This window comes from Osmerus eperlanus, chromosome 3, assembly GCF_963692335.1.
Source record: "Osmerus eperlanus chromosome 3, fOsmEpe2.1, whole genome shotgun sequence".
In the NCBI taxonomy this organism is placed as follows: Eukaryota; Metazoa; Chordata; class Actinopteri; order Osmeriformes; family Osmeridae; genus Osmerus; species Osmerus eperlanus.
Window position 1 is genome coordinate 4366800 of NC_085020.1, and position 24797 is coordinate 4391596.

General features: G+C 42.6%; 4 protein-coding genes across 6 annotated transcripts; all 4 read right to left on the reverse strand.

The window, feature by feature from the left end:
- Positions 1-67: 67 nt before the first annotated feature.
- xk (X-linked Kx blood group (McLeod syndrome)) lies at positions 68-8234 on the reverse strand. Its single transcript, XM_062456648.1, has 3 exons — positions 7884-8234; positions 4556-4818; positions 68-3239 (listed from the first exon to the last, which is right to left on the reverse strand). Exons 1-3 carry the CDS (start codon positions 8126-8128, stop codon positions 2308-2310), a joined length of 1440 nt encoding a protein of 479 aa, XP_062312632.1. The 5' UTR covers positions 8129-8234; the 3' UTR covers positions 68-2307.
- Positions 8235-8808: 574 nt separating this feature from the next.
- LOC134017233 (lanC-like protein 3) lies at positions 8809-13042 on the reverse strand. Of its 3 annotated transcripts, none has more exons than XR_009929734.1 (6): positions 12365-13042; positions 12115-12238; positions 10671-10868; positions 10383-10569; positions 10035-10250; positions 8809-9779 (listed from the first exon to the last, which is right to left on the reverse strand). XR_009929734.1 is itself a non-coding variant. In XM_062456650.1 (6 exons), the coding sequence occupies exons 1-5, from the start codon at positions 12890-12892 to the stop codon at positions 10091-10093; spliced, it is 1218 nt and encodes a 405-aa protein (XP_062312634.1). In that variant the 5' UTR covers positions 12893-13042; the 3' UTR covers positions 8809-9790; positions 10050-10090. The 3 variants fall into 3 exon arrangements, 1 of the variants encoding a protein (XP_062312634.1); XR_009929733.1 differs by having other exon boundaries at positions 10362-10569; XM_062456650.1 differs by having other exon boundaries at positions 8809-9790; positions 10050-10250; positions 10362-10569.
- Positions 13043-19617: 6575 nt separating this feature from the next.
- LOC134016272 (olfactory receptor 10A6-like) lies at positions 19618-20646 on the reverse strand. The gene has a single exon (XM_062455661.1). It carries the CDS (start codon positions 20638-20640, stop codon positions 19702-19704), a length of 939 nt encoding a protein of 312 aa, XP_062311645.1. The 5' UTR covers positions 20641-20646; the 3' UTR covers positions 19618-19701.
- Positions 20647-21862: 1216 nt separating this feature from the next.
- On the reverse strand, positions 21863-22828 carry LOC134016282 (putative gustatory receptor clone PTE01). The gene has a single exon (XM_062455671.1). The coding sequence runs from the start codon at positions 22815-22817 to the stop codon at positions 21879-21881; it is 939 nt and encodes a 312-aa protein (XP_062311655.1). The 5' UTR covers positions 22818-22828; the 3' UTR covers positions 21863-21878.
- Between the last annotated feature and the right edge of the window lie 1969 nt (positions 22829-24797).

The window sequence follows — 24797 nt, forward strand, 5'->3', positions numbered from 1 at the left end:
AGGGGGGACACCTGCCTTTCCAGTGTGTGTCAGCTCTTCAAACAAGACAACCATCTAAAACCCCATATCTGAACCAAGATCGATTTTATTTTCCTGGGGATCTTAACTCTTCATGTTGTCTCAGAAAGGATTCTGTAGTTTACCACCAGAGGTCAGTGTAACCTTATACAAAAGGTGTATGATTAAAGTGCACACATGAAATTACTTTACATCAAATCTCTATAGAAATAGTAATCTTTTAAATACAACTTTTAATAATTTGACCTCTGTTTTGTATTAACATTAGGTTTCCAAATTCCTTTTGGCTCCAAGGATTGTTTCTCTTTTTATACATACAATGCAGACCATCATTGGAATACTTGACGTTGAGAATCCTTGTGCAACTGCAATGCAAAAGAAAGGAAAAAAAACTATGCACAAAATGTAAAAACACATGAATACATATTAAGATACTATCTAGGCTAAAGACACGTTTTACCATCCCATACATCAATGACTTTTAAAATAGATATTGTGCAATTCAGCGTACTGATAGTTCCTATAGTAAGGAAACGTAATCAGCATTTGTGGACAGAAAGACACAACAGCATGGTTTAGCAAATAAGCACCAATTACATCCAATCAAAACATCTCACAACAACAGCACTGCTGCTCTCGCAAGCCGAACCAAGAGCAACACAAATGCTCGGTGGGAATCGTGCTGTGAACGTGCAGGCGTGTGACGCGTGGAGAGCTGAGGATGTGTGGCAGTTGTCATGCATTAACATACTGTATGTGTTAGATAGGAGCTGGGTTAGTCCATCATAATACCACAGTGCATATTGAAGAGACCCCCCCTCTCGTATGTCTCGATCACCACAAGCACAAACACACACGTCACAAAAGCAGCACATTATGATAAAGCTCTTATCAGGAAGTATAAAAGCAAATACTTGGTCTCAGCCGTGAAAGTAAAAGATTAAGAAATAACCTTGTACAAAATCGTTTTCCAACTCCACAGATATTTACAGTCATACAGAGTGTCCTCCGATGAGATTCTGTTTTTAGTATTAGGCTCAGTACATGCACAGTTCCCCCCCATGTTGATGTGAAACCCTTCAATACAATCATACCCATAACATGGCTCCTCGTGGTCAATAATGCAGCATATTAAATGGATGTGAGAGAGGGTGAAGGCCGTCTAAATCTACTTATAACAAGGCTAAGGTGGCAAAATACAACTCTGCATCCTCCTCTATCAACCGGAGCAGATTACTCTGGGCATCAAATGAAACTCTCTAAATCACACAGTCTTTCCTTTCTCCTTCCCTTTAAGAAACAAGTCATCTGAACCTAGATTGTCCCCAGCTATGTCTACATAACATTTTGCCTCAGAGTTACAAAGCAGTTCTTCCTGGATTCTTGCGTAGGCCTAAACAGGGTAAGGCAGGAAAGCTCACGTCTCCAGCTCACGTTCTCATAGGACCCGTGCAGTCACACTCATAACTTCACCTATACGCAGCTGATCCACTCAGATCGAGAACACATACAGTAAGTGGAGTGGTTCTGAAACATCATCTGGACATGAACGCAAAGTGAGGTCACGTGTTAATACAGCTGGGCCATGGTTGCTGGTTGTGTGGAGTTGAGCCAAGTAAAACCCTATTTTCCTAAGGTTATCCAGTCTGCAGCTGGGAAGTCCCTCATGTAAGATCTCAGGGGCTTAGAAGGCCAGCAACAATGAACTTTGGGATAGGACTCCAAGACTTTAGTATCAATAAAGTTATTTGCAAAAATTCCTAGATTATACATTGCCTGGTCTTTAAATGCCTTCAATACAATGTTTGATAATATGCCGCCATTTTCCTTTCCCAAGTTAAAGATGCACTCTTAGCTTAGTTATTCAGGTTCAATACAAGGGTTTTAGACAAAAACATTTTGTCCAAAGAGAAAGGTCAGGTTGGATATGAGGTGAAGATCTTAAGAGTTTCGGAGTGTAAACTTAAATGACAGCCTTGATGATCAGTGTGGCACTTAAAGGGTTTCAAAGGGGGACAGACAGTACAAGTTGTGTTGCCATAGAGAACACAGTGTGGTATTCTCTATGAGCCAGCCAGTCTTTTCAAGATGAAACGCTACCAATCACGTCTTGTCACGCTTGATTGGAACTCCATGCAAGTAAGCTACGCAAAATGGTGACCTTGTGTCCTTGCATCCGTGTTGTAGGGCAAATGAGTTCCCATCATACTTTTCAGTATTTCAACAAGGCAAGTATGCAGGATGGCATTTTAGCATGTATGACCTTCACTATATGTGTAGAATATAAAATCAGGCTGTACAATGGCCAGACAGATCACCATTCATCTCCTTCTTTACTTCCTGGTCCAAGTCATCGAGTATATCATAGGCCACCGTCTCGTCCATCGTGTCATACATTGTCGTGTCATTGGGCTCATCATATGACATGTGTGTCTCACTGGCTGCCTCTTTGTGGTTGGTGGGATCAGGACCCGGTGGTTCCAGAGCAGCCTTCTCCCTCGGCCTGGCCTCTATCCTCTCTGGGTTTGATTGGCAGATGAGGCAGAGCAGGGCGGAGCAGTCCCAGAGTCCCTGGGTCATGTTGGAGGAGAAGAGCTTCCTGCAGGGGTGGCAGAACTGGTAGAACATCAGCATGAAGAAGATGGCCATGGCGTAGGCCAGCAGCAGCTGCAGCACTAAGAGCGGGGCGCACACAAACTCGTAGAAGTCCGTCTTGTTGACGTACCAGAGGAGGAGAAGCGAGGCGTTCTCGGCGAAGCGCAGCATGTAGTACACGGCCATGCGGTACCAGTTCTGGGACTTGTTGATCAGATCCGGGTCGTTGAGCTTCAGCTGTACGGCCGACCAGCAGTACATGTTGATCCCAGCGTAGAGGAACGTGAGCAGGCAGAGGACGATGGTGGTCCCTACCCGGGTCAGAGTCTTCTCGATGTTCTCCGGGAAGGGGGAGTGGCTCTGCCAGAACAGCACCCAGGGGTAGAGGAAGAAAAGCAGGAAGTTGAAGAGGACGACGGGGAGGACCCAGAGCTGCAGCACGGAGCTGAACAGGACCAGGACGGTGACGCGGGTGGCGATCTCAAAGCTCCGCCACAGGAAGATGCAGAGGTAGGCTCCGGGGCTGACGTCCACCTCGTAGTCGTCGTACTTTATCTTGATGGCCAGGATATTGCAGCGGAGCGCGCCGTAAACTATCGACAGCAGGGAGATCACCATCAAGGTGCCTGAGGGAGGGAGAGGGTGAGAATGAGAGCCAGATTTAATGGGTTAGAATTATATACACAGAGTAAGAGAAAGTGGGGGGGGGGGGAGAGAATATAGAGAATGAGAGAGAGAGAAATGAGATGGAGAACGAGGTGAGATGGAGAGACCAGATGGGGGTGGTGAAGGAAGAGAAAGAGAGGAGGTAGAGAGAGATGGGGGAGGTCAAAACCCAAAGAAGCACTACGTGTCGTTGAAGGTCGTTTTCCCACAGTTGAGAAGAACATGAGATGGATTAAAATCAACAATGAATGACCTGGACTCTAGTGAATGAAAGCCTGCCTTCAAGGCTGAGCACTAATCAAGTCGCACAGTTGTCAGCCGAGCTATCACTCAAACAGCTGGAGTGGATGCTCGGGTCTATATAGAGCCCTGACCTACAGCTAGTAAACCTGCTACCTGTTTCATCAGAGCTGCAGATCAACTCGGAAGAAACCATCATATCTCCGGTGTCGTCTCTGACACACCATGCATGGGTGTACTTTTATAAATAAAACTCTCACTTCTGTTCAGAAGAAGTGCAGATCTAGCACAGACGAGGATTACAGTTGTTCCCTGTCTGAGTCTTTTTTGGGGTCTTACTGTAAAATACTTCCCTTTTGTGTCCCTTTGGGAACTGTGATGCCAACTGCTTCACAGCTGAGAGGTCGGCTAAGACCAGAATCAAAATAAGACAAAATGTATTTCATCTCTCTCTCTCTCCCTTCTCTCTCTCCCTTCTTTCTCTCTCCCACTGTCTGTTCCACCTTATATAGCCCTGAATTCACATCAATTAATTGATGCAACCCTCAGTATCAGAGAGGAGGTTGCATAACACCACTTTGACTCATGAAAACACCATCCGCTTAGTTCCAATATGGCACTTAGCTAATCAGCCCACGCCACAGTGTTGCCCGGCACTACTGGCTGTGGGCTATTGCAAAGGAAAGAACGTGGTGGGGGTGTGATGGTGTGGTAGGGGGGTTGGTATGAATTTGAGCTCAGAGGACCAGGGAAGAAAGATGAAGGGAGATGGAGGGAGGACGAAAGAAGGATGGGGCTGTGGCGTAGAGCCTATCTAGAGGTGCAGAGGACCAGCAGAGAGCTTGTTCCCTTTTAACTTGTTTCTAGAGAGAAGAGTCCGCTGAGGCCTACTGCACAGGAACATGCCTGCGGTGTACATATACAGCATCACCCACGCGTGCAAACACACACACACACCGTCTCCCTCTCTCTCCGTCTCCTCCTCTCTCTCCCTCTCCCTCCACACACATAGAGAACCCCCCCCCCCCCCCCTTACCTCTGCCGACGGACACCTCCCGCTGCAGGATGCAGATGTACAGCTGCAGGGTAAGCTGGGGTGCCGAGCCCAGGAAGGCCTGGATGACCGAGGTCCTGGCGAAGGCTGCTCGGTGCGTGAACAGCTTCCCCTCCGCCTGTCCCACCTGCCGCTCCACCTCCTCCGACTGCCCCCCCCGGGGCACCTTCCTCTTCCTGGTGATGCTGACATAGGGCTCCTCGACGCGGCCCACGCTTCCGTAGATGCAGAAGGCCTCCAGACACCTGCGGCAGAGCAACAGCAAGTAAGGATTACCGTAAGGGGTTTGTCTGGCGTTGGATACAACCATGTCGGGTAAGCCGAGCATCTGCTGGGTATGAGGGGAATAGAAAACATATGCAAAACACGTACGCGCGCACACACACACACACACGCAGCTGCCGTAAAGAATGCTTACTGGCAGTGGACCACGACAGCGGAAACAAAGCTCCCTCAGATACACCATCCATGTCCAGCACAGATGTCCCGTCCCTCTCCACACCTCTACTCACTGCCACATCCTGGAGCATGTCAAAAGCAGAACCGTGATCTACCACAGCGATCCAACGCCGTCCCAGCGTGTGTGTGCTGGTGGCCACAGCACCTCAGAGAGACGTTTCCAGGTTTCTCCATGTTGAGGCTGCCCGGTCGTCTGCCAGTGCAGCACTAAAAAGACTAAAGGCCAAGGCTGTGTGCCTGCCCTGCAAGCTTAGCAGCCCACAAGGCCAAGACCGGCCATGGCCGGGAGCTCTGTGTTAGAGGAGCACTGAGGGACAGACTGTTAATCAGGCTAAACAACACCAGGGCAGCATGCAACGATTGCTTGGTCTTCAACTCAAAAGAAGATAAGCTAAAGTAAGCTGGGTCAATCATGGGCAGTGTACTGTATTTGTGTGGGTGTTAAGGTTGTGTGCGGGATTACAGACCCGAATGGTAAAATATACTTCATTAGGAAGGCATGATCACATTCAGTAGGTCTACCAGTGGTTTACGTACAGTCAAAAAGAAAATATGTTCTGCTAAAGGAGCCGATGTGATGAGAGGAAATAAAAGCCCCCATGAATAATAAACAACCAGGAAACAGGGTCACACAGTCATTGGAGTGTGGAGCTAGATCAACAGCGCACCATATACAGTATTGTATCGAGTACAGTGTGGAGATCCAGCACATACAAATACAACTTTGGTCTCCTTGGAATTATTGAGACCAGCAGACTACGCAGCAGGACTATCCCCAAGCTCTCCACCCCCCCCCCCCCCCCATAACCCTAACCCCCCAACTTTTTATTTTTAGAACTTTTTTTACAATGAGCAAAACAAAGAGGTTTTGCTCTTCTGACATTTAAACCAACCTAGATAGCAGTCAGTCACAGTATCCTCAAGTCACCGTGACAGTAGCTCTGGGCGGCCAGACTCTGGAAGTGTTGGATGAAATGCTTGTGGTTTAACTTGACGTTAGGAAGACAAATGTGCAGTCCATTAAAATGAATGTCGGAGGAAGCCTCTCTGTCTCTCTGATATAATAGCCTTGCTGGGTGTGTTGACAGAGATAAGGTCCCTGCAGTTGCAAGCAGCAACATGTGCTATTCTTAGATGCTCTGCTCAGCAGAAGGGGTGAGGCAGGGGAGGCTGCAAATGCATTTACACTGATGCTTGTTGACTCTGGGAGAGGGAAGGTGCTGGATGTTAGGCCACTGCTGAGGAATCGACACTGCTGGGGAGGAGAATACCTTTCATTTTACATTTAGTCATTTTAGCAGACGCTCTTATCCAGAGCGACTTACAGTAAGTACAGGGACATTCCCCCCCGAGGCAAGTAGGGTGAAGTGCCTTGCCCAAGGACACAACGTCAGTTTGCATGACCGGGAATCGAACTGGCAACCTTCGGATTACTAGCCCGATTCCCTCACCGCTCAGCTATGTCACTCTGGTGGAAATGTCCGAGAGAGAAAGAAAGGGAAGGGAGGGAGAGAGCCAGCCAGCCAACCAGAGAAAGATAGACCGAGAGAGACAGAGGAAGAGAGAGAGACAGAGAGAGGGAGAGACAGAGAGAGAGGGAGACATCAGGAAGTGAAGGAAGATGACAGGGTCAGCGTTTTAGGGTGAAGGTACCAAATAAGAAAGGACTGAATATTAAAGTAGAAAACATCCTTTACTTTGTACTCCCCCCCCCCCCCCCATGCTGGTTCCATCATAAATTGCTTCCCATTATTCTGGCTTAACTGATTTGCATATTCAGCAGCAGAGTGATCTGTGATTTGTGTATTCAGCTGTAGGTTTTTTTTCTGTGTGTGCGTCTTTCTAGAGAGGGGGATTAGATTACTACTCCTGCTGACACCAAGGCAGATGGCCAAGCCATGCCAGGACTGGACAGTATAGAGGCCTAGACCAGGATGTTTATACCATGTTCTGCATGGCTATGAGACAGGGCCAGAAAACGGCCAGAGCCACCTTAGATTCCGTATGGTAGTATTTGCTCTGTTTGCATTCAGGCCACCAATTATGCCACTGAGCTAAAAGGGTCAAATCACTTGGCATTCCTAAATCAAAATCAATCAGGATATTAGAAAGCACTATGGAGATTGGTTACTGTATGGTGGGGTTTCCCCCGTGGCTGCAACTAATTCAACAGCTAATTGGACCTCAGAACAGCATGATTTAATGGGTATGTAAACAAGTCAAGATTATAACCTCACAATAATAAAGCTTGGTACTCTTATGCTCTTCAGTCAACACAATCTCAGTATAGATTAATTATGTGGCGCATACATCCCCAGCTGCTTGGAAATGCTTTCTCGCGGCACCCCTTACCGCCATGGTTGATGGGTTTTGTGCTGCGGCAGTGGGTTGATGATGGTATTACATCAAACTATCGACGAGGGCATTGATCGCCCCTGCGTGTATTTCATCCTAAATGGAAGACTACAGAAGCGAGAGGGCCCATAGGCAGACATTTGTTGTTTGTTAGCGAGAGACAAAGGGCCAGCGACAAAGACGGCATTGACATGCTGTCCATGGCGCGCTCCACATAACACAATCTGTAACCTAAGAAGATTACGTGTTTAAATGGAGTTTCTGAGGCACAGAGTATGCACACACAGTGCGAAAAAAGAAAAAATCAAACAGTGACACGCCGTTAACGCGCCTCTGCTTTAATCCATCAAACTAGTTGCCTGGCACATGCCTCTCATCTCAACAGCAGTGCTAACTGGGAAGTGTGTCCCCCGCTGTGCTCTATTTTGGTAGCTCTGTTGGGTTATGGAAAAGCGTTAAAACAAACAGGAAGAACCCCTGGAAGATATCCACCAACCTCACAATGGGTCCGAGTTGTAGAATATGCAGCAGAAGCACTAGCGGTCGATCTCTGCTGAGGTCCCGGTGAATGAAAGTGAGGGTCAGCTGCACGAGCACCGACGGCACAAGCGTAAAAAGGAGCGTGAGACCCTGCCAAATCTGGTCACCGTGGGAGCGGTACGTCGAGCTCAGATAGAGGGCTGCCGTTGTTTCGGCTGTGAACAGAGACACCGACACAAATATCGAACTGGGGAGTCGCATCCTCACTCACTGAGCCATCGGGAAAAGCGGACAGCTCCTTTCCCTCAAGATCTGCCTCCCCATGCCTTCGTGCATTGACCGAGAGCCGACTCCGTAACGGAGATGCTCTCCAGTCTGACCGGTTTGACCGGTTGTTTTCGAGTCGTCTCCCTGTGCAGTCCCCGGGAGGAACTGTAGATGGCGCGGTGAGCACGCCGGGCACTCATGCGTGTAGAAACCGAATCGAATGCAGCAGTCTATGAAAGCAAGTTACATGTTTTTAATTTTAAAAGGCATTGCATAATTAATTTAATTTAAACACTATTGAATTCATAGCATGGACATTAGTTTTCAAAGGAATAATATAGGCTACCTTACTTAAATGTATTGGTTTTGAATTGACCCTTTTTAAAATTCCAATGTGACTTTATTTCTCTGATAGCCATCTTCGGATTCTCCTTCTTGGGTGTGCGGGTTTCTCTTTCTTGGATCACATAACTGACGGCCTGTGCTCTCATAGGCCAGAAGTTGGTTCGGTTGCATTCAGGCTCGATTGCCTATCCTGTCCTTTGTATCCCGGATGTTGCAATCTGATCTTTATTGATTCGAATTTTTGAGATCTGAATTTCACTGTTCGAATTTTAGCAGAGAATTTAGCTCTGAATTTTTACGACTAACATTTTTCCTGATCAGTTTTTTTTTTTACACTGAAATCAAATCATATTATAATCTTACTCACTTAATTCAGGTATGGTTTTCTAAGTAAAATATTTTGATGCTATGAATTCGGTGGTGTTTACATTTCAGTATAAGGTATTCCAAGCCTTTTAAAATTCAAAACATTGTCACTTATTTGCTTCCACAGCAGTCAGCAGTCAAAGTCAGTCTCCATGTTAGTTGGCGTTATAAAACATTAAATAACAAAACAAATTACATTTTGGAATAGTTTAATAGTAATACGTTTCTAAATGATTGTGAATTAACTGCACATTAATTGACCATGCAATATAGGCTATAACAATAAATAATTAAACCAAGACCAAATGGCATATACTGTACATATAACAGGGTTTCTCAATCTCAAAAGAACTAGGCTGCAACTTCGATGTAAAGGTTTTCTTCAAAAACCCAATATACTGTACATTGTGATGTACTTTGAATTTGCCTACAATACACAATACTACATTCAAACTAGCAAAGGCAAGTTCAAATATTGCAGGTCCAAATAGTAAACTGGGCATTTTAATCAGCCTCCACAGTCTGTATAAAAGAAACAGGCTTAAAGAAAGGATTGAGGGTTGGTGCTCTATAGAGTGTAGTTCTCGTTCCGGCCAGTTATGCCAGGCGAGGCTTTGGAGGCAGTAAAAAGCATTCTGTGGCTGTTATTTGAGTTCTTCTCACCAATCCTATTAAGAAGGGCTTGCACCTAACTTGGAATAGTGTACTGTTGACTAACGGTGTGGTGTTTGTGTGCATGTATTTTTTTACAGAATATAACTATTTTCAAGGTAGAAATGTACAACCACTCTGTACTTATACTAACAATAAAAATAGCTACAATATCAATATTTAATTTGACTGACTAACCATTTCACAACAATAGGAACCAAAGTGAAACACATACAAAATGTAATAAAGCCTGAAAGCAATTGTTTCTATATTTTCTTCCACACTTAATTAACCCTTGTGTTATCTTCGGGTCATTCTGACCCATCAGTCATTGTGACCCACCGTCGTATTGCGACAACTTTACCGCATACCAAAACAAAGTGAATCATTTTCTTTTAACCGTTGGGCTGTCTCAGACCCCCCACATTGCGATGGTTAAAAGAAAATTATTTTTATTTGTTTTTGTATTGGGTAAAATTGGGTAAACACAACGATGGTTCGTTATGAACCTTTGGGTCATGTGACCCGAAGGCAGCACAAGGGTTAAGCAAACCATTGAGAATATTCAAACAGGAGCAATGACTCAGTGGGCCTTCACACATAGATACTAAAAAGTGGGAACTCTGCCTGGTCAGGCTGGAGGATATCTACCAGGAAGCAGACAGTGCCCGAGAGGCCCTCGAAGAGACTGTAAATACTGGTAACCGAGCTGGAACCTGCCTTGAACTCATTCGTGAACAGGAACTCTGCAAACCTGGAGGAGAGAGAGAGAAGCCAACATGTTCAAACCCGCTCAAATTACCTGAAGAAGAACAGGAGGAAGAACCAGGTGAGAGCATGTGTATTACGAGAAATATTTCCCTGCCTCTGTGCTCGGTAGATGTACTTCCTGTTTCCTGTGAGGCGGTAGAGGAGGAGGAAGACGTAGGCACTGCCGGCCACCCCGTGGCAGATGCCCGGACCCTTCTTCAACAGCCCCTTCTCCCAGACCAGCTCTCCACAGCGGATGCACGTGTCCAGATACTGGGGCTTGTTGTTTATCAGGTAGGCCTTGGCAAACAGGTATGCCACACCTGGGGAGAGGAGAAAGCAGGAGCAGCAGATTGTTTAGATTTGGGTAAAGGCGACCGATAGGAGGAAAATACTGTGTTTGTTTATGCATGTGTGTGTGTACCAGGAGCCCCATGGCACCAGTGCAACAGTTCGTTCTCCTTCTTTATCATAGCGCCCAGCTCGGCCGGCCAGTTACAGTTCTGCTCCTGGTTCATGAGGAAGTTCACACTGTGCCACACCAGGTCTCTCTCGGCTCCGCTAAGCACCTCGTGGTAGGACAGCAGCATCTGAAGCACTGATGACAGCCCGTGGGCTGCACCTGGGGTTCAAAACACACACACAAACGAAATATAAGATAAAGGACAATAACAAGTGTACCCACAGACACAGTAGGTTGACCTACCTACAGCCAACAAAGAAGAGTGACATGCTGACTGTATAGAAGTCTTGTGTAAAAAGTATGAATTCATGATGTCAGTTATCCACAATATAAACCTAAATGCTATTTGGACCATTTACAAAATCCTCATCTGCTCTCAATCCCAGCATGCAGTGCAGTGTTTTACATGTAAAGTGACAGTTTGTCTGGGTTAGAATCGGATTATCTAATCCCTACAGTATTGGTGATCCAGCAGTTATTGCACACACACACACGATTCCATTAGAGACAGCAGGCAGATCAGGGCCTTTCTCTGTCCTCTCCTGACATGCAGAAGGAGGCATGCTGCTGGGGCAGACAGACAGGCTGTGGTCAGCGGGCTGAGGTGGAGGGGATCGTATTTACAAGTTTTGTATCAGATGTCTTTTACAGTTGGAGATGCCTCTGGGGAGAGATGCTACAAACACAAACAGGTTCCTCGAAGAAGGGGCATGCGGTTGTGCCGTGCGCGTGTGTGCTTGTTTTCAGTACGTGCAGGTATGCACTGAATCGATGACATTTTTGGAAACCCTATAATATCCAAGCTGGTTCTGCATACATGCAAGTGTCACCCAGGGTTGTGCTGTGCTTACTATGGACTGTGTGTTGGTGTAAAGGTTACTGAGGATCTTCAGCTGTGTTCTTCAACATGGGGCTAACAAGGGAGAGCAAAGTTTCAAAGCTTCAAACATTACGGTGCAGTTGTGTCTCTGCGGGGGTCACCTGTATGATGAAACTCACAACCATCAACAAATAAACCTCCATTCAACAGCTAATCAAACAAACCAAATGAATGAACACAGCAGTATCTGCGGTAAAGGACTGGTTGTTTATACGCAGCCAGGGTAGGCAGGCCATAGCCGTCTGAGTTACGAGCAACCGCTCAGCTTCCCCAATGGTGTCCCCTTCATTCCTATTTTCTATCTTCCTAGTTATTAGTTGTTTTAAGCTTACTTTTACTCTTTTTCTTCTGAGACAAAAAGTCCCGGGTTCGATTACAGCCCAGGATATTTCCTACAGGTCCTTTCCCTCTAAACTGTCCCCATCACAATAAAGCAGAAATGCTGAAACACATATATTTTTTATGTATTTTCCTAATGTCTGCACTGTCCAAGAGGTTTATACTGTTCAGATAAGACTGTCTTACCGAGGTATTCGGTGCCGTAGTAGGTGAACATGAGAGGAAAGGGCTTTCTTCTCCTCCTGGCATACTGTTTGCCAGACTCAATGATGGCTTGGCATATGGCCGTGATTTGATCCATGCTAAGAATCTGTCAAATTAGATTTCATGTTATATTTGATGTTGAGACGTTTATGCTGTTGTATTTTGGTCTATTCTTTCAATTAATGAGTGTGTGTTATGAGTGTGTTTTACACACACACACAGACACGCTCACCTCTATCGCCAACTTCTGTTTGAGCACTAGGGCAGCGCAAAGGTACCCCGCACGGCCTACGAAAAGCTCATCTGAGCCGCACTCCATGAAGTTGATGGGCGCGCACACCTTCCACAGATTACGAAATTTTGTCAGCGGCTTGACAAAGTCTGACAAACCCAAGGCTTTGTAGACCATCGCGGCCACAGCATATATACCTGCCCCGCCGAGGAGAAAGGCGGCACGCATATTTTGGTCTGGCTCCACATCCACGTATCTCACAGATACGTCAATGATCTGCTTGGCTGTCTTGAGATAATTATCTCTTTGCTTTGAGAACAGAGGGCACTCGGAGACGTGGTAGAGCATGTACGCCACTCCCGCTGGACCATCGTACAGCCCTCCATCACAAGCATTTAAATCAACCTTCTTCAATATTTTATCTATGGTCGCTATGACAGCGGGTACCACTGTCTCGATTCCCTGACCTGCGACAAGCGCACCTTCGTAGTCGGCAAAACGGTTGGAAAAACAACGAGCGTTTTCCATTACCGATCGAGAGATTAACTACAAAGAGTTCGGTTTTGGCGGTCTTTAAATGGAAAAATAAACCGTGAATGAAAGCAAATGCCCTATATTACACACACACTGCAAGGCTGACAGCCTCGTCCGAAACCCGGAAATAATAGGCAATGTAGAATCACATGATGGATGAAAACATCACAGACCCGGTTAAAAGGCTGTCATTTCAGTAGCAAGTTCAGTCTGGGAGCTCCACCCAAACCACACTGAAATATAGGTGGATAATAACTTGGATAACATGTTCTCATGATGCAGGAGGCAAAAATAACCCAAATTTATCGGAAACCATCTAACCAAATCTAACATGATTAAGTAATAGGTCTTACTATTTTGGTGATTTTAACTTTTCAGTTGATGAGTCGCCCCCAACAATACTTTGGTATACCAGTAGATGGTGATGTAGACTAATTCTATAATCTTACGTTACGCACAAGGACTGGCGCGGTCTACAGACAGCTGTCCATGGTACTGAAGACGACGTTGCCACGGCTGAATATGAGAAGCCGTTTGGGAAAGGATTCACACTGTCGTTACACAAACACATATGAAACATACACATTCACATATGAAACGTTCACACACATTCATACTACTGAAAACTCGCATCCACATAAGTGAAATGCTCACATAAGACACATGAAATCAAATTCACATGTGAAATGTTCACACACATGTGAATACTTAATATTGAAATGTATACACCACCGAATTACCTGACTACCATGATGGTTGATTCTTCATTCAGTCTGTTCTCTACTTTACACTATAAACCCTACAGGGCTAACCTCATTATTACGTTTCTGGTCATACACACACTTAACCACTGCAGAATATCCGTAGAAGTAGTAGCCTAGTAATAGTAGTACATTTACATTTACATTTAGCAGACGCTCTTATCCAGAGCGACTTACAGTAAGTACAGGGACATTCTCCCCGAGGCAAGTAGGGTGAAGTGCCTTGCCCAAGGACACAACGTCATTTTGCATGGCCGGGAATCGAACTGGCAACCTTCAGATTACTAGCCCGCTTCCCTCACCGCTCAGCCACTACTACTCCCTAGTAGTGGAAGTTGCTAGCATAGATATATAAAAAGGCTTTATATATCTATGGTTGCTAGGGTAACTCTTCACCTGGAATGTCTTGGATAATGTTCCGTTTGGTTCTTGCTCCTTTGTTCTCTGTGAAGACAGCGGAAGTCTTAAATGCCATCTGAGATATAAAAAGACGAAACAAAGGTTATCTTATACAAAGAAAATCTCATTTTGTGTAATCTACACCATGACCTTATGTCTGAAATCAATCGATTTGTTTGCTGCTTCTTGTGTTTAACTGCAAAACCACACGACATTGGAAGCCAATTTGCTGATGTGTAGCGGCATAGACCTACGCACCAGGTAAACACGCATAAGGACCATCTATGAGGGGTCACACAACATCACAGCTGTCCTCAAAAAGAAATCTCGCATCCTTAAGCCAAACCACTTTACCTTTAACCCTTGTGTTATCTTCGGGTCATTCTGACCCATCAGTCATTGTGACCCACCGTCGTATTGCGACAAATTTACCTCATACAAAAACAAAGTGAAGCATTTTCTTTTAACTGTCGGGCTGTCTCAGACCCCCCACATTGGAATGGTTAAAAGAAAATTATTTGTATTTGTTTTTGTATTGGGTAAAATTGGGTAAACACAACGATGGTTCGTTATGAACCTTTGGGTCATGTGACCCGAAGGCAGCACGAGGGTTAAGTTGACATTGTATGTTAAGTCTGATATCACAGAAGTATTTTCATAATCAGACGAATAACCAACTCTTTATATTGTGTGCATTGCACAAGATGGGGCTAGTACGTGTAACCACAGTAAGTTTCAGGCATGTAACACTTTCCTAGTCAGTGTTAGCAGGGGGTGCATTTAATGGCAAGAACGAATACAACAAGCCTGTCGTGAAATGCACCCCCCTCTATTGTCTGTTCTGTATATCCCATCATCAAATGATTCTTACTGTACACTGAGGGCACTAGTATGAGTAACCACAGTAAGTTTCAGGCATGTGACACTTTCCTACTCAGAGTTAGCAGGGGGTGCATTTCATGGCAAGAAGGAATACAACAAGCCTGTCATGAAATGCACCCCCCTCTATTGTCTGTTCTGTATTTCCCAGCATCAAATGATTCTTACTGTACAGTGAGGGCACTAGTATGAGTAACCATAGTACATTTCAGGCATGTAACACTTTCCTAGTCAGAGTTAGCAGGGGGTGCATTTCATGGCAAGAAGGAATACAACAAGCCTGTCGTGAAATGCACCCCCCTCTATTGTCTGTTCTGTATATGCCAGCATCAAATGATTCTTACTGTACACTGAGGGCACTAGTATGAGTAACCATAGTACGTTTCAGGCATGTAACACTTTCCTAGTCAGAGTTAGCAGGGGGTGCATTTCATGGCAAGAAGGAATACAACAAGCCTGTCGTGAAATGCACCCCCCTCTATTGTCTGTTCTGTATATCCCAGCACCAACTGATTCTTACTCTACACTGAGGGCACTAGTATGAGTAACCATAGTACATTTCAGGCATGTAACACTTTCCTAGTCAAAGTTAGCAGGGGGTGCATTTCATCGCAAGAAGGAATACAACAAGCCTGTTGTGAAATGCACCCCCCTCTATTGTCTGTTCTGTATATCCCAGCACCAAATGATTCTTACTGTATACTGAGTAACCACAGTAAGTTTCAGGCATGTGACACTTTCCTACTCAGAGTTAGCAGGGGGTGCATTTCATGGCAAGAAGGAATACAACAAGCCTGTCGTGAAATGCACCCCACTTTATTGTCTGTTCTGTATATCCCAGCATCAAATGATTCTTACTGTACACTGAGGGCACTAGTATGAGTAACCATAGTACATTTCAGGCATGTAACACTTTCCTAGTCAGAGTTAGCAGGGGGTGCATTTCATCGCAAGAAGGAATACAACAAGCCTGTCGTGAAATGCACCCCCCTCTATTGTCTGTTCTGTATATCCCAGCATCAAATTATTCTTACTGTACACTGAGGGCACTAGTATGAGTAACCACAGTAAGTTTCAGGCATGTGACACTTTCCTAGTCAAAGTTAGCAGGGGGTGCATTTCATGGCAAGAAGGAATACAACAAGCCTGTCATGAAATGCACCCCCCTCTATTGTCTGTTCTGTATTTCCCAGCATCAAATGATTCTTACTGTACACTGAGGGCAGTAGTATGAGTAACCACAGTAAGTTTCAGGCATGTGACACTTTCCTAGTCAAAGTTAGCAGGGGGTGCATTTCATGGCAAGAAGGAATACAACAAGCCTGTCATGAAATGCACCCCCCTCTATTGTCTGTTCTGTATTTCCCAGCATCAAAGGATTCTTACTGTACACTGAGGGCAGTAGTATGAGTAACCACAGTAAGTTTCAGCCATGTGACACTTTCCTACTCAGAGTTAGCAGGGGGTGCATTTCATGGCAAGAAGGATTACAACAAGCCTGTCGTGAAATGCACCCCACTTTATTGTCTGTTCTGTATATCCCAGCATCAAATGATTCTTACTGTACACTGAGGGCACTAGTATGAGTAACCATAGTACGTTTGAGGCATGTAACACTTTCCTAGTCAGAGTTAGCAGGGGGTGCATTTCATGGCAAGAAGGAATACAACAAGCCTGTCGTGAAATGCACCCCACTCTATTGTCTGTTCTGTATATCCCAGCATCAAATGATTCTTACTGTACACTGAGGGCACTAGTATGAGTATCCATAGTACGTTTCAGGCATGTAACACTTTCCTAGTCAGAGTTAGCAGGGGGTGCATTTCATGGCAAGAAGGAATACAACAAGCCTGTCGTGAAATGCACCCCCCTCTATTGTCTGTTCTCTATATCCCAGCACCAACTGATTCTTACTCTACACTGAGGGCACTAGTATGAGTAACCATAGTACATTTCAGGCATGTAACACTTTCCTAGTCAAAGTTAGCAGGGGGTGCATTTCATGGCAAGAAGGAATACAACAAGCCTGTCGTGAAATGCACCCCCCTCTATTGTCTGTTCTGTATATCCCAGCATCAAATGATTCTTACTGTACACTGAGGGCACTAGTATGAGTAACCATAGTACGTTTCAGGCATGTAACACTTTCCTAGTCAGAGTTAGCAGGGGGTGCATTTCATGGCAAGAAGGAATACAACAAGCCTGTCGTGAAATGCACCCCCCTCTATTGTCTGTTCTGTATATCCCAGCATCAAATGATTCTTACTGTACACTGAGGGCACTAGTATGAGTAACCACAGTAAGTTTCAGGCATGTGACACTTTCCTAGTCAAAGTTAGCAGGGGGTGCATTTCATGGCAAGAAGGAATTCGACAAGCCTGTCGTGAAATGCACCCCCCTCTATTGTCTGTTCTATATATCCCAGCATCAAATGATTCTTACTGTATACTGAGGGCACTAGTATGAGCAACCACAGTAAGTTTCAGGCATGTGACACTTTCCTAGTTAGCCTGTCGTGAAATGCACCCCCCTCTATTGTCTGTGTCGCAGGCACAACATGTGTGCCTGATAGAATTGGCTAAATATCTTTATACTGTAAAAGATGTAAAACAGAGACAGATCCTGACCAAATACAGGATCAGTGACCACAGTCTGGCCATTGAAAAAGGCAGACATAAGAAAACCTGGTTACCGGAAGAGTCCAGAGTGTGTGGCCACTGTACGACAGGTGAGGTAGAGACAGAGATGCACTTTCTACTACACTGCCAACGGTACAGAAATACCAGACAGCATTTCTTTGATAAATTTGAATCCATTGTACCATTGTTCACCAAAATGTCAGATGGTGAAGAATATAAAGTGCTCTTGGGTAGGGACACACAACCCCCCTATCTGGACGATTTCTCAAAAAGTGCCATGAAATGAGGGAAAACCAGAATGTAGTGTGACCAGCCCTGAAGTTACCTTCTATTTGTAATATGTGTCGTCCAATTCACTGTAGATATTCACTTTGGCTGTTTGTGTTTTGATTTGTTTCTGATTTTTCGGTTTTCGGTCACTGTGTCTTGCAAATTGTTGTTTGCTGTTCATGACGCTTTATTGTTGCCACATGATCTGAACAATACTGGCTGTCGTTCCTAGTGTTGTTGATGTATGATTGTCTATTGTTGTGCCTCTAGCTTTAGCAATACGGTTGTAATGACTGTCATGCTAATAAAGCTGAATTGAATTGAATAGAACCTGTACCATAAGGAAAGGCAAAACAGCTGCACTGCCATATAATTCATTAACAAACAAACTGCAGAGAAACAGATACATGGGCTTGTGTAGCTTTCTTTCCATGGATATCACCACTATAAGCATTGTGTTATCAAACACTATTACAATGTACAACACAATCATTATAGTAAAATACAAGTATTTCAATAATCCTACGTTTTCATACGCAGACAGTACAAATGAAATAAAGAGTGTTGAGTTCTCCATAGCAAATGTGCATTTGTTTGAGAAGCAAGGATATTACATATTAACACAATTTCTAATAGTTTAAAACTTTTTGTCAACTGATTGAATGTCGAATAATTCCAATTTACTTGTTAAAACACATCTTATTTGATCCCTATCCCATTTACTTGAATACAATACAATTTGGTATACTGTACATTCTTCAGCTTAGTGTGTTAACATTTACAAGAAACCTAGTTGTCCTATTGGGAACTAAAGACAATTCATAACCATTTCACACCTAACAGCTATTTTACCCTCTGAGTCTTACCAAATCCACTGTCTGTTTTACAATTCCAACAGTTCCCTGTCTACAAAATGTTCCACAGAAACTGCAGTCCAGTCAGCTGCAGTAAGGGTAACTGGCTAAGCTACATGGAGGCAGCTACAGTACTGACCTTATATACTGTTTGGGAGGGACATAACCTGCCAATCAGATGGGCTCAGAGGAGAAAGCCTTGAGATGCCCATGGATAGGAGGAGGACACTGTGTACTGTATTCTGTACTGTATATACATGGCTGGTGAGAAGTCCAGTCACTGACCTTGAGGGGTTAGGGACAGTAGGTGCTGAGTGGGCCTGGGATGGTTAGTCTGTCAGTCGCTGGCCACTCCTTGAGACAGCCTCTTTCTGGACCATTTTAGAGTTGCGGTGGTCATTTGAATACCTTTTATTGGGAATCTCACAAACCCTGATTTACAATATATAAAATATATATTTGTAAACTTTTAATATTGTATACTTGGAGAGATAATCTTCTATTCTCAGCGATATACATTTTAATCTCCTCAATATGGTGATGATCTGTTCTCCCTATGTGTGCAACAGATACAGACTAGACAATACTATTTATGGATGTGTAAACAAAAGCTATAATCTAAATTACAAATACAATTGTTACCAACTTTTGTGTTCATGTAAGTATAAACATTGCATCTACTTTTAGATGGTTAACCTGTTCCACAGTCATCATTCAAATTGAACTGTATAGAGCCTTTTATGCTTATTATATTAGGGATAGACCAAATTTCTTAAACAATCAGATTGTAATGGAAGAACTTGTAAAATTTCCAAACGAACACATACATGACTTCAATAAAATGTTTATTTTAATCTTGACCTTTTTTTTATCTAGTTAAAAGTAGCGTCATAGACAAGATAAACAATTTTACAGAAATATTCAAGTCACAGTATATAGTCTCAAATAGGTGTTTTGAAATGTCCCAAAGATCTCCCTTGATTCAATTAAAACCTATCAAATCATCCTTGAATGGCATATTTCTTCAGGAACAAAGTCTTACATTGTTGTCTGATTATTGACAAATTCAATCCATATAGTACAGGATTAAAAAGTGGTTGGCACACCAGGAAGTACAATGAGATAATAATACGCAGAACAGCTGGGACATGAGTCATGTCAAATCTACTCTGCAGAATCTCAAAGCAACAGCCAAAGGAGAAGTTGATCAGAGAAGCCAAGTGGGGTGTGCATGTGCTGATGGCTTTCTGTCTAGTCTCTTTTGAAGATCTTAAACAAATACTTAAAATCTTGATGTAGGAGAATAAAATGGGGCCCACAGGGACAACAACAGACAGAAAAGTTCCAAATAGTCCGTAGTAGTTATTCACTGTTGTGTCTGAACAGGCAAGTTTGACTAATGAATAGTTATTACAATACACTTTATTTATAATGTTTCCACACATGGTTAAACTTACACTTAAAGATAGAGTGATGCTGAATTTAATGAAAGAGTAAATCCAGAGTAGCATTATGATTATGAGCACTCTATTAGAGGTCATAATGACATGGTACTGCAAAGGATAACAGATAGATACATACCTGTCATATGCCATGGCAGCTAAATTGCAGAATTCAATTGAACCATAAGTGTAAATTCCAAATATCTGTAAATAACAATAATAAATAGACACAACATGTGTGTCTGATAGAACCTGTACCATAAGGAAAGGCAAAACAGCTGCACTGCCATATAATTCATTAACAAACAAACTGCAGAGAAACAGATACATGGGCTGGTGTAGCTTTCTTTCCATGGATATCACCACTATAAGCATTGTGTTAGCAAACACTATTGCAATGTACAACACACTTATTATAGTAAAATACAAGTATTTCAATAGTCCTATGTTTCCATATGCAGACAGTTCGAATGACAAAATCAGTGTTGAGTTTTCCATTGTAATTATATTGTACTTCGAAACCACACAAATACAAATGTAATATAATTTCTACAAGCATAAGGAGTTATAAAAAGCAAAGCAAATCTGTATCAGTATTAATTACCACTGAAATACTGTTAATAATAAACTACATAATTTACCCTCTGAGTCTTACCAAGTCCTGTCTCTGTTTAACACTTCCAATAGTTCCTTGTCTACAAAGTGTTCCACCGAAACTGCAGTCTAGTCAGCTGCAGTAAGGGTAACTGGCTAAGCTACATGGAGGCAGCTACAGTACTGATCTTATATACTGTTTGAGAGAGACATAACCAGCCAATCAGATGGGCTCAGAGGAGAAAACCTTGAGATGGCCATGGATAGGAGGAGGACATTGTGTACTGTATTCTGTACTGTATATACATGGCTGGTGAGCAGTCCAGTCACTGACCTTGAGGGGTTAGGGACAGTAGGTGCTGAGTGGGCCTGGGAAGGTTAGTCTGTCAGTCGCTGGCCACTCCTTGAGACAGCCTCTTTCTGGACCATTTAGGGTTGCGGTGGAAATTTCAATATTCTTTATTGGGGCTTCTCAAAAACCCTAATTTACAACATGTACTTTTTTTAATTGTACTTTTAATAATGTATACTTGGAGACACAATCTTCTACTCTCAGCGATATATATTTTAATCTCCTCAATACGGTGATGATCTGTTCTCCCTATGTGTGCAACAGATACAGACTAGACAATACTATGGATGTGTAAACAAGAGCTACAATTTAAATTACAAATACAATTGTTGCCAACTTTTGTGTTCATGTAAGTATAAACATTGCATCTACTTTTAGATAGACTGTAAGGAACATCTGAAAACAAAACTTTTTTACATTGATTGTTCAATACTAGAGTACATCTTTTTTAATGTACAGGTGAAACGGAAGCAAGCAATGGTTAACCTGTTCCACAGTCACCATTCAAATTGAACTGCAAAGAGCCTTTTACGCTTTTTATATTAGGGATATACCACAGTTCTTAAACAATCATATTGTGAGGGAAGAACTTGTAAAATTTCTAAATAAATACATACTTGAGTTTAATAAAATGTTTCTTTTAATCTTTACCTTTTTTTATCTAGTTAAAAGAAGCGTCATAGACAAGATTAACAATTTAACTTAAATATTCAAGTTACAGTATATAGTCTCACATAGGTGTTTTGAAATGTCCCAAAGATTGCTTTTGATCAAATTAAAACATATCAAATCATCCTTGAATGGCAGATTTCTTGAGGAACAAAGTCTTACATTGTTGTCTGATTATTGACAAATTCAATCCATATAGTACAGGGTTAAAAAGTGGTTGGCACACCAGGAAGTACAATGAGATAATAATACGCAGAACAGCTGGGACATGAGTCATGTCAAATCTACTCTGCAGAATCTCAAAGCAACAGCCAAAGGTGAAGTTGATCAGAGAAGCCAAGTGGGGTGTGCATGTGCTGATGGCTTTCTGTCTAGTCTCTTTTGAAGATCTTAAACAAATACGCAAAATCTTGAAGTAGGAGAAGGAAATGGGGACCAAAGGGACAGCAACAGACAGAACAATGCCAAATAGTCCATAGTAGTTATTCACTGTTGTGTCTGAACAGGAAAGTTTGACTAATAAATAGTTATCACAAAACACTTTGTCTAAAATGTTTCCACACCGAGTTAAACTAATACTTAAAGATAGAGTGATGCTGAATTTAATGAAAGAGTAAATCCAGAGTAGCATTATGATCATGAGCACTCTATTATAGGTCATAATGACATGGTACTGCAAAGGATAACAGATAGAAACATACCTGTCATATGCCATGGCTGCTAAATTGCAGAATTCAATTGATGCATAAGTGTAAATTCCAAATATCTGTAAATAACAATAATGAGCAGGCACCACATGAGTGTCTGATAGAACCTGTACCATAAGGAAAGGTAAAACAGCTGCACTGCCATATAATTCATTAACAAACAAACTGCAGAGAAACAGATACATGGGCTGGTGTAGCTTTCTTTCCATGGATATCACCACTATAAGCATTGTGTTAGCAAAGACTATTGCCATGTACAACACACTTATTATAGTAAAATACAAGTATTTTAATAGTCCTATGTTTCCATATGCAGACAGTACAAATGACATAAACTGTGTTGAATTCTTCATTGTAAATGTGCAATTGTTTAAAAAGCAAGGAAATTACATCTTAACACAATTTCTAAAGGTTTTAAACTTTTTGTCAACTGACTGAATTTTTAATCATTGTTATTTCCTTAATACAATTTATAATTAATCAATGATCAGCTTATTGTGTTAAAATGTACAATAATCAACCTAGTTGTCCTTTATGGTACTAAAAAAATGTATGTATCATAACCGCCTCATACTTAACAGCAATTCTACCCTCTGAGTCTCACCAAGTCCACTGTCTGTTTTGTACTTCCAACAGTTCCGTGTCAAAAAATGTTCCACAGAAACTGCAGTCCAGTCAGCTGCAGTAAGGGTACCTGGCTAAGCTACATGGAGGCAGCTAAAGTACTGATCTTATATACTGTTTGGGAGGCACACCTCCTGCCAATCAGATGGGCTCAGAGGAGAAAGCCTTGAGATGGCCATGGATAGGAGGAGGACATTGTGTACTGTATTCTGTACTGTATATACATGGCTGGTGAGCAGTCCAGTCACTGACCTTGAAGGGTTAGGGACAGTACTAGGTGCTGAGTGGGCCTGGGATGGTTAGTGTGTCAGTCACTGGCCACTCCTTGAGACAGCCTCTTTTTGGACCATTTAGGGTTGTGGTGGTAATTTGAAGACCACAAACCTTAACTTACAATATATCATTTTTAAATCGTACTTTTAGTAATGTATACATGGAGACATAATTTTCTATTCTCAGCTATATACATGTTAATCTCCTAAACAAGGTGATGGGCTGCCCACCCTATGTGTGCAACAGATACAGACTAGACATAATTATATTCATGGATGTGTAAACAAGAGTGTTTTTTACAACTTTTGTGTTAATGAAAGTATGAACAATCTATTTACTTTCAGATAGACTGTAATGGGTTTGGTCAAGGAAACCTTCTCCCATTGCTTTACAGTTTCTAATGGTAAGAATATTTCTTGTTAGGATCTGTTAACAGAGAATACGGCCCATACTCTTGACCTGGGGAAAGGATCTGTTAACAGAGTGTATGGTTTTATATATACAGACCAAGGGTGAACCAAATGTATATGTTACTTTTAAGATGCATGTTTAAAGTTGTTTTCTCTCTTGAACAGAGATCTTATTGGGATTTGTATTTTTGTTTGAATTGTTTATCACTTGTATTATTGTTTTTATTGATTTTATGTAAAGCACCTTGAGCTACAATTCTTGTATGAAATGTGCTATATAAATAAAGTCTTACTTACTTACTTACTTACTTACTTACTTACTTACTTACTTACTTACTTACTTACTTACTTACTTGTTGAAACATTGATGACATCTAATAGTTAACATGCGTTTGGAACAGTAACTGAAGTTTAAAGGGTCTCGCTTTATTTCCAACAATAAGAGGAGCCATGAATATAAGGTGCCATTCCATATAACAACAAACTACTTGTCATGGTTAACTAGCTACAGTATTTGGAGAAAACCTTTTACACAGCAAGGGATCATCCTTTAATTTAACTATTGTACAGTAGGGTTTTGGAGGATACTGCTGCAATGCAAGGGAGTGCATCCTTACTGTAGAAGCAGAGCCGGCCCAAGCCTTTATGGGGCCTTAAGCAGAATTGATTGCGGGGCCCATCCGAATTTGTATAATTACCATTAACATAATATATATATTTTTTTAATTAAGCTGTAATTTCATGTGCTCTTGGGGGCCCTCTGGTGGCCACGGGGGCCCTAAGCAGCTGCTTAGTTCTCTTATGCCTTGGGACGGCTCTGTGTATAAGTAATCATGAGGTGAAATGGAAGCTAGCATGGGTAATGTGTATCACAGTCATCATTCAAATTAAACATTAAAGAGCCTTTTACCCTTTTTCATTTGTAATGTACAGTCTTACGGTTCCTAAACAATCACATTTTGATGTCAGATCTACTATTATTATCAATACAACAGAAAAATAAGTTACATTGTATTTTTCCTTTGT